The 10401-nt window shown below is 35.9% G+C and overlaps 1 protein-coding gene across 1 annotated transcript; it reads left to right on the forward strand.

The window, feature by feature from the left end:
* The first annotated feature begins 2062 nt into the window (after positions 1-2062).
* On the forward strand, positions 2063-9074 carry morf4l1 (mortality factor 4 like 1). Its single transcript, XM_079620813.1, has 12 exons — positions 2063-2275; positions 3093-3139; positions 3849-3916; positions 4071-4157; positions 4323-4403; positions 4549-4574; positions 4855-4943; positions 5066-5167; positions 7394-7482; positions 7644-7816; positions 8460-8544; positions 8629-9074. Exons 1-12 carry the CDS (start codon positions 2236-2238, stop codon positions 8711-8713), a joined length of 972 nt encoding a protein of 323 aa, XP_079476939.1. The 5' UTR covers positions 2063-2235; the 3' UTR covers positions 8714-9074.
* Positions 9075-10401: the final 1327 nt, after the last annotated feature.

Consider the following 10401-nt stretch of genomic DNA (forward strand, 5'->3'; position numbering starts at 1 on the left):
AACTGGTAATTTAAACAAATGTCACCCTTTGTTAAACTGAGAAGCTCAAAAATGTATGATTAAATATGACTATTAAAACAACAACAGTCTGTCTTTACAAAAAAAATAGATTATTTCATAAATTGAAATAAATCATATCAATTGTAAGCAAAACATAAGCAACCCTGACCCTGTTGTGATTAAGGTTGACATAATATGAATAAATCATTGTTGATGTAACCAGTACACTTCTGACCACAAGTCCAATTTCCATACTTGATTACAAATTACATGACAAAATTGGTAACAAGTAATCTACTAATTTTAGGTTATGTATTCTGACTACTTTTTGATGACTTTTAAATTACTTTTGACCTAACTCGTTTACGACTTAGATTTGAATGAGATGAGATTATTGTGTACCATATACATGTACAAAAATAACGTCTGTACTTGAGTCTAGTTCTGGCTTTATTAACCCTCTGGAGCCGTATAGATTACTCTTATGATGGATGGATGCTGGGTTTTTTGGGCTTCAAAATCTATGGTACCATTCCAGGAAATTTTAATATAACTCCAATTGTGTTTGGCTGAAATAAGAAAGTCATATACCTATAGGATGACTTAATGGGGAGTAAATTATGGGATAATGTTAGGGTGAACTAATCCTTTAAGGATTACATTATGTCAGGATTTCCTCAATCTATTTCTCAAAAAAAAAAAAAAAAAAAAAAAATGAAGGAGGATTGAGTTGATGAAAAGAATAAAATGAATAAATTATTTGAGAATAAAAGCAATCAACATAAACGATTGAACACTAAAAATATGAATATTTTATTTGTTCACCTGCATGTCAATGTGACTATTATCCGACATCAGAGAACTGTGAATTTGCATGTGTTATTAACCCTTAATGCACACACAGAGGTCTCTACAGTGGACAGCTATTCTAAAAACATGTTCTTATATGCATGGGGTTTGATGGCATAGTTGCACATCAACCTATACAGTGGACAATGCATCATCCTATACATTTTTTCTCTCCAAAGATCGCCGAGAGCCAGTCAGAAATGCCTCCGGAATATCCATTCATTCCTTTTATCCTAAGAGACTCAGATATATATTTGTAGCATCAATTCTGGAATTCTGATTAATCCTCTTTCCACTAAATTGGACATCATGCATCACCTGCTATATTTCAGCAATTCATACTTCTGTGACTGTTGTTCTTGATAATATACTTCATCTGCACTAACTTTTTTTGGCTGTAAATAAATGTATTTGTGTTATTAGAATGTAATTTGCAGTTACACCCAAAAAGTAATGTGATTCATTTTATTCATTGGTTTGTTAAATACACACAATATTGCTGTGTTATTACTGTATTATGTTTAATACAGTATCTCCTCAGTTAAAACCAAAAATGCATCAAGTTGACATCTGAAAAATGTGTGTAAAAAAATAAAACAATAAAAGTTCAAATCTTGTTTTTCATGCCCTAAGAGCAAAAAAACACACAAGAAGAAAAAAAAATCCTTACTGAGGTTTTCATAATTTATGAATGAAAGGGTTAAATTACTGAAAAATGGTTTCCAAGTCAATATTTTAGGTCAGGGGGATTGTCTGACAAAAAGTTTGGGAATCCCTGCATTACATGAGCAAACAATAATAATGATGAAAACACATTCAGAGTTTTCCAGGTTAGAAATGTTTTTTTTTTTTTTTCAAACTTTTGTCCAATCAATAATTAGCTAGTGAAGGTGGATGATGAAAACAAAGTTTCACAGCTAGCCTAGCAACTGTATTTAAACCTATATAGGCTATCATAAATGTTTAGTAACGGTTTAGTAACAAAATGATTCATCTCATACATAGTGTAATTGAGAAAAAAAACACTCATGCCCGTTTTTTACAGCGTCATATAAACAAAATTACAATAAACATACCAATAATCTACTTTATTACAACTGTAATTTATTTTTTGCATTGCAAAATTTCAATATAAGTTATAGAAAAGACATCTTAACATCTAAAAAGAAACATTGTAATACTGTTTTAATACAGCGAACAAAATGTGATGCGAGAAGCCAATAAAAAAAGAAGAAGAAATTATTGTGATGCTCTAGTCACCTGACAGGGGCGCCAAAAAAGTGCGTCATAGAAACGCAGCGCGACGACTTCACCCTGTGTGAATTAAATCGGAGCTGGCAATGCCTGGATTTGATTTTCCAGCTATTTTTATTGTTTAATCTGTGAATGGCGCCTAAACAGGACCCTAAACCTAAATTTCAAGAAGGTAAGATACTCTATAGGATAGCTTTGTATCCTCTAATGGAGTCCATCAGTTGTTCGGTGTATCCTCTCATTCAGCCGTGCAAAGGAAGCGGGCGCTGCCACTGTACAATGGCGCGTGTGCACAGCGAGATGTGTATAGAAAAGCTCTTTTTTTAGCTGAGCATTTCTAATTGCATATTTTAAAATGTGCAGAATTGTTTATAAGTAATCAAGTGCATACATAATTGCATGTTAATGCTTTCCGTTCTATGTAACCGCCTCTATACATGCACGCGCCCCGCGTTTCTGTAACAAAACATTAGCTGTTGTCTATGTTAGCCCATTAGCTTCTAGCAGGCCTTGTTTACAGGAAGCTCCAGTTATAGCATTGAAGTCCTCCTGGCGGGAATTATTATTTATCGTTATTCTTAACACAATGGTGGGAGTGTTGTTGAATCGTTTCGTTTCGACTTAATTTTATTAATTAAATTAAATTAATTAGGTTCTAAGTACCGGTACATTTGTTTTAATGAGCTGATTCAGGCCGTAATACTCACTGCTCCGAGCATGGGTTACCATCACTGATCTGGTTACCACACTTGGCCTTCACGTCACGTCAATTATTAAACTGAAATTGCAAAAATGCCAATAAACGCATAACGTTATATACTTATATAAATGTATCATGTGTGTTGTGACTTGTCCTGGATGCATTTATTAAAAATATACTAATAAACTATTGCTCCTGTTCTCATACACGTATTAATTAAATGCTTCTCCTTTATTTGGTAGCCTACCAGTGGACGCCATTACACGTTAATGTTTCTGATGTATTTCAGGTGAACGAGTGCTGTGCTTTCATGGGCCATTGCTATACGAAGCTAAGGTATCTGTTTGAATCATTCATGCCATTATGCATCCTTCAAAAGGCAGAATTTGGTTGCAGTAACAGGAAGGGAACTTCCTTTTTTTAGTGTAGGCCTAAATGTTGTCCAAGTGTTTGATGTAGTGGTTTTGTAGATCAGGGTTAAAAATGGACACAGTAGCCATTTAACAATTCTTTTAAAATGTGGGGACTTAAAGCGCTAGTTCACCTAAAAGTGAAAATTTTGCCATCACACTGAAGTTGTTTCAAACCTGTTAGTGTTTCTTTGTTCTGTTGAACACAAAAGAAGGTATTTTGAAGGATGTTGGTAACCAGACAGTTGACGGCACCCTATTGACAGGAATTTTTTTTCCTACTATGGAAGTCAATGTGTGCCGTCAACTATTTGTTTACCAACATTCTTTAAAATATCTTTTGTTTTCAACAGAAGAAAGAGACTCATGCAGGTTTGGAACAACTTGAGGGTGAGTAAGTAATGACAAAATATTATTATTATTATGTATTTTTTTAATTCAAACTATCCCTTTAAGATTTTTTGTTATCATGGTGTGTTTTCTCATGAAGAGGCAATTTCCCTGGGTGTGTTGTTTGAATGTAATTTTAATGTTACAAATTATTTAAAATGTGTTAGTTATCAAATACCATTTGAAATGTTTTCCTCTGAAAGATCATTTGGAAGTATAAACATATTTTATCTCTCTCTTCACAGTGTGTGAAAATCAATATCAAGGACAAACAAGTGAAATACTTTATTCATTACAGTGGATGGAATAAGAAGTAAGTTTGAGTATTAAAAAATTCAGTGCTTGTTAGGACACCTTTAACATCCCTATGTTTTTGTAATTTCCACCAATGATTATGCTTTTTTTTTTTTTTTTTTTTTACAGTTTGATCAGTTAATTCTAACAATGTGTGTTTAATGTGCTTCTAGTTGGGACGAATGGGTTCCTGAAAGCCGTGTGCTCAAATATGTGGACAGTAACCTGCAAAAACAGAAAGAGCTTCAGAAGGCAAACCAGTGAGTAATAAGGTTTAGAAACAAGTGCCTGCTGAAATAGACATATCTTTCAAAGCAATTCATTTAAAGCCAATTTAATGCACATAACACTTCCTTATCCTTTTTTTTCATCATTGTTTATACAATCTGCACGAAGGATTTATTGCAGAACATACTGTTTTCCAGAGACCATTATGTTGAGGGAAGGATGAGGGGTGTCGCACCGAGCAAGAAAATCGCTGCTGTGCAGCAAAAAAATGTAGATGTGTGAGTATTGCTCTGCTTGAGGCAAGAAGCAAAGTGCATTTATGGGCACTTCAACAGTTCATCTAGAATTTTTTTAATGATCTATTAGAACTGCAAACTTATGCTTACTGGTGCATATTTAACCATGGGCTTTCTATTTCACTAGAAAAACAAAGAAGAACAAGCAAAAGAGTAAGTTTCATTTCCGCATGCAAATACTGATGTATTTTGACCTGTCGAAGCTGTTTGATTGTGTTAATGTAGTTAAAAAGCCATTGAAAGAGTTTCATAGATGGCTTACAAATCTGTCATGCTGTTCTCCCATTAGTATTTGTCAGAAGTTTAATAGTTGCAGAATCAGATGCAATACTATTCAGGAAATTATTAAATGTGGCTTGGGGTCATTGATTATTTATTGTAACTGATAAAAAAAAATAAAGATAAAAAACCCTCTACCTTGTTAACTTCTCAGCGCCAGGGTCTGGAGAGGGCACTAGCACTGGGGACATGCCTCACCCCCCACGCAAGAAGAGGGCACGTGTTGACCCAACTGTGGAGAGTGTATGTCAGTTCAAAGTCTGTTTAAAACAAATAGGCTAATGTTAAGAGTCTCTTTGAACAGCTGTTTTTACATAAGTAAAGAGTAAGGCTGTTTTTGACACCCAAACTGCTTTTGTGTGCAGGAGGAGACTTTCATTAACAGAGTAGAAGTAAAGGTAAAAATTCCTGAAGAGTTAAAACCGTGGCTGGTAGATGACTGGGACCTGATCACTAGACAGAAGCAGGTAACTACAAATGTCATCCCATGCTCACCCTAATCCTCCTGCAGTGCGCTTCAATCATTCAGGTTCATTGCATAATGATTATAGGTGCAGTAAGCAATTCATGAGAAACACTGTTGAAATAAGCCCAAACAAACCCCTGCACGAACAGACACGCAGTGCAAGAGTGGATGTTTCTTTATCATAGCTGAAGCGAAAAATAATAATGTGAAGATGGCGAACGAGCGACAAGGAAGAGCAAAAAATGAACATTTAGTATACAATAGGGGTTGACCGACTTCAGATTTTCAACATTTGTGATTAAAGTCAACATCGATTAGTCGCTGATGACCTCATTATTGAACAAATAAGCCTGAACCTCGAGCTGAGACTCGAACACGGGTTGCCTTATGCACAGCTATGGCATAAAACACAGCGCTTCCCACAAGGCTATTGCTCCTACATAACAGCTTAAAGTCCCTGTAAAGCCAATTCTAATAAAAAATTCTAAACCCATTATAAATGTTAGTGTATTGCTAAAACATATTACAAAGACTGTGAACTGTGAAGTACTGAATTGTGGAGTTAGACCGTTAAACAGTTTTTCACCATTGCTATGTTCCCGATGTTTTTGGGCGGGGCTAAAACGGGGGCTCGATGACGCACTGGAGCCCCTGAGCTCCTGGACACGCCCCTACTTGATGACGCGCTGGAGACCCTGACGCTGGCCCCTCCCCTAACAATAGAGCACATTCACATCAGTTTGCCATTCAATCGCGAGTTACTGTAAGTACTATTAGTTACTACAGCCCACAGTTTGCTAGCTAGCTATGCCTTCGTCACGGAAATGCGCACTACCTGGATGCGATCACGTACAAAACAGATCGTTGTCCTTATTTAAATTTCCGAAAAACGTTCACATCAAGAAGAAGTGGATTAATTTTGTGAAGAGCCACCTTGATGGAGAGCTTAAGATCTCCGCCAAAATCCACCTGCCATCATCGGCAGTGCGTGCCCACCAATGAGTGTAAGTTGCCTTGTGTGCTTATTATGTTATAGCCTAATTATAGTAGGTACCGTAGTCCACAGTAACTCCACAGTTGAGTGTGGCGACTGAAGCTTACCTGTGAGTGGGCGTGGTTTCAGCGCAGCCAACGGACATGCCCCCAGTGTTTGAGAGCAGAGACTACTGCTCATTATTTCAAGATTTTGATAGTTTATTTTATGTACTTGCCGGGTTTTTTTATCATTCAAATTTGGCTGGGTGGCTAATAACACATTTTTTTGTGGTGTGACAAACTCAGAACACATACTTAATTTTGACTTTACAGGGACTTTAATTGTATCAGTTGCTATATTTCTCACAGATTTCTGCTCGTTCTAAATCAGATACAGATATAGTTGCACAGTAAAGATTACATTTATATAAATGCATTAGTGAGAGTGCGATTGTTTAGAACGGTGATTAACTTGCATGTACAATAAGCTGTTTAAAACATGCATTCACCCGATCAATTTTGAGCATCCAGATGGTATAATCAAGCATATATTGTGGAGCGCTCTCAGACTATGCATTTATTTGTCATTTTAATGTTGGAAACAAAACGTAAAAGTGGACTTAAAAGATGTATTATCTTGTTGCGCCCTCTATTGGCCATGATGAGGGGAATGGTTCCCGTCAAGCTTAAACCGTCAGCACAGAGCAACCCCTAGAACTCAAGAGTATATTCAAGCAGTATTAGTTAGTTGTTAGTCGCCAGCAGCACACCTATAGCGTGTCTATAGCGCTGGAAAGCTTTTCTAATATTAATGTGACCCCTAAAGCTCTTGCCTGATCATGACCCTTCTTTTTCCAGTGATACTCCTCTGAACTTTTCTCTTTTGTAATGTATCTCAGCCTTTTATTTTTCCACAGTCTTTCTTCAACTCTCTATCTTACTCATTCTCTCTCCTCCCCCTTCATGTTGACACGCCCCCTACTGCTGATTGGCTACAAGTGTGTTGTGGTGCTCGGTCTGATCCACTTTCAACAGCGTTTCTCAGAAATTGCTTGCTGCACCTTTAAACTACAGAATGCTGTCTAGAGCAGCAACTAAACAAGGAAGAGGAAAAATATAGTTAGGTATTTGAAGTTTTACCAACAGCACATTTGCTGGATTTTGCCTTGATATCTGCTCAAAATTGGTCATAAAATGTGACTTTTGAAAGATATGCACTGTAGTGTGATTAATATTTGTGTTTTGTTTTTAGCTTTTTCACTTGCCTGCAAAAAAGAATGTGGATGCTGTCCTGGAGGACTATGCAAATTACAAGAAATCAAGAGGAAACTGTGATAACAAGTATAACAACTTATCCATTTAGTTGAAGTCACTGTTGTAATATTAATTTGTTGTGCAAATCATCCAGCTAATTAGAATCACCCTGTTGTAGAAATTCATAAACAACAGGGTGTAGAGAGAGATTCTGAAGAGATACTCATACACACTTGATCTTTACTCAGGGAATTCGCCGTGAATGAGGTGGTTGCTGGAATCCGTGAGTACTTCAATGTCATGTTGGGCACTCAGCTCCTCTACAAGTTTGAGAGGCCGCAGTATGCAGAGATCCTAGCAAACCATCCAGATACGTCCATGTCTCAGATTTACGGGGCGCCGCACCTGCTGAGGCTTTTTGGTATGAACTTTGTCACCATGAAATCAAAATTGACACTTTTTTTTTATTATTGAAAATTGCAGTATTTATGATTTATTTTATTTTTAAAAAATTCATGTGCCCTCGTAATCTTTAATCAAAATAACTTCCTCTTGCAACAACTTCTTCTCTAATGATGTCATGAGGGCGGGACAACCTGTCAATCACATGAGATCACGGCAATAGCAAACCACACCCATCCAATCAATTCCCAGTGGACAAAATCAAGTCCCACCCTACATTTTTTTTTTCTTGGTCAGGAAGAAGTTTCACTTGGATATACTGTACGTCACAATAGGGAAGCAAAGACTATTTACAACTTTACATGCTAATTGTGTTTTGAAACCTAATTGTACCATTTAAAAGCACATTAAACTGTTGAATATGAGCTTTGAATGCTACAAACTATTATTAAATCCATAGCCATGCTCATTAATTCATCCACAAATCTTAATGTAATCATGGAAATATAGCACAGAACATGTAATTGAGTTCTGAAAGAGCCATATCACAGAGAATAGTTTAATTACATTATTGGTAATGGCATATTCTCCCCAGTATTTTGGGTTTTTGTTAACGTAATTGTAGCATTTGTTGATATGGCCTCTTTTGTGTCCTTTGACAGTGAGAATTGGGGCAATGCTGGCCTACACACCTCTGGATGAGAAGAGTCTAGCCCTGCTTCTCAGCTACCTGCAAGATTTTTTAAAGTAAGTAGAAATTGATTTGAATATTTTATTTTTACTTGCAGGCAGTAACTGACTGAAATGTAAAACATTTTGTGCTTGCTTTAGGTATTTGGTGAAGAATTCGTCATGTCTGTTCTGTGCAAGTGATTATGAGGTTGCACCTCCGGAATATCATCGCAAAGCTGTCTGAGGGCAAAGCCAGCGAGGATGTTTGGTGCTACGTTCTGAACATCATTTTATTTTTATTATTTAAAATCCGTTCATCAGTCTTGTGGAAGATTTTAGTGCTCTCAACAACATCAGTCGATATTGGTTCAGGACTCTAAGGATAATGTCTGGTATTCCAGATTAATTAAATTAAATCTCTTTAAAAAGCTGCTGGTAATTGCTCTAATTTTATTGATCCATATTTTTGGTTTATGTAATGATAAACAGAACCTGGTCATGTATAGTTGAAATGCTGCATTATTTGTTTTAACTTTTCTTTTCTTTTTTTTCTTTTCTTTTTTTTCTTTCTGAAAAACATGTCAGTCAATAAATTGTCCTTCCCAGATGTGGCTCAGTCTCATTATTCAACTTCAGATAAACTCTTGCCAATTTTCATAGAAGGATAGCTTTAAAGTGGAATTGTATATTGATGTAAAGGTTATGTAGCAATTCAATGGTATGTGGACACATGAAAGCAGATGCTGTTGACCCAGGGTCAAATTTGGAAATATTCTGTGTATCTTTGTAACAGGGAAATATTCTTGAAAAAGCTTCATATAACATTGCAGCAATGACTGTTAAAACACTTAACTGCTTTTTTTTATTTATATATACTTTAGGCACATGGCCATGAATACACTCTATTTGGGAGGCTGCTGTTACATATTTTAAAGACAGAATGAATGAGGTCTTTCAAGAGGCTCATGTTTGAAACTGGTTTGTCTACTGGATTTGGCGAGTTTCCAAATTTGAGCTAGAGCCATTCAAACATAAAATGGCAGATTTTACCCCTCAAGAAAGAACATCCCTGTTTGATGCTCTTTTTTATATATCAGAAATAGGATCATTATTATTGTTCAGTTTTTTTGTACTATAACAAAGAAATGAGTCTCCTTTTGTTTATGTTTAGAGGGCTGTTACATGATACCACCAAGGGGATATGATTCAGGAATCACAGGATGTGATTCATAACACGCTCGATTGGCTCTGTAGGAAAGAAGTTGTAAAACGTTTAAGGTCATAAAAGGGGTCCAAACAGCGAATTGTTTATCGTTTTCTTCATTATTGTTTTCCCCTTAAACTCTTTAGGCTTCAGAGACCGTAAATCAAAGAACAACTACAAATCAAACGTACGTAGACACACTTTCTTCAGACACTAGGTGGCGCTATAAAAAGATAATTTATATTTTAATTTATAACGCTTGAACTGGAAAACGATTGTCCTTTATTTTGTGAGCGCGAGCAATGTCAAAAACTTAAATACATGGTACAACAAGATTTTAAAGAAAATATTGTTGAGAAAAGCTATAGCCAAAGGCCCCAATTGAGCTGTGTTTACTATGAAGTTTTGCTATGTTTTTTTTTTTTTGTCATTTTCTATTTGCCAAACTTCTTTGACCCAGATAATTGTCTGATAACATTGCACATATTATGATATGAATAATCTCATAAACAAGTAAAATAATAAAATTTGCCAGCTAGGCTATTTCAGTTTCTACAAAATGTGCAATATCAGTTAATAATAAACTTGTTCGTTTAAGTCAAATTATGATTTCAAATACGCATAGATATTTCTAACCAACCATTGATGACGCAACTGTGTGTACAAGTTTGCAAACAGGACAAGCCTGCTGACAGTATTACTCGAAGCTGTATCCAAAACAAACACTC

This window comes from Phoxinus phoxinus, assembly GCF_949152265.1.
Source record: "Phoxinus phoxinus genome assembly, chromosome: 8".
NCBI lineage: Eukaryota > Metazoa > Chordata > Actinopteri > Cypriniformes > Leuciscidae > Phoxinus > Phoxinus phoxinus.

Coding starts and splice junctions, on each gene's coding strand:
- morf4l1 (XM_079620813.1), top strand. CDS start 2,236: ATGGCGCCTAAACAGGACCCTAAACCTAAATTTCAAGAAG. Junction 4,404..4,548: donor CAGCAAAAAAATGTAGATGT/GTGAGTATTGCT, acceptor CTATTTCACTAG/AAAAACAAAGAAGAACAAGC. Junction 4,575..4,854: donor AAAGAAGAACAAGCAAAAGA/GTAAGTTTCATT, acceptor TTAACTTCTCAG/CGCCAGGGTCTGGAGAGGGC.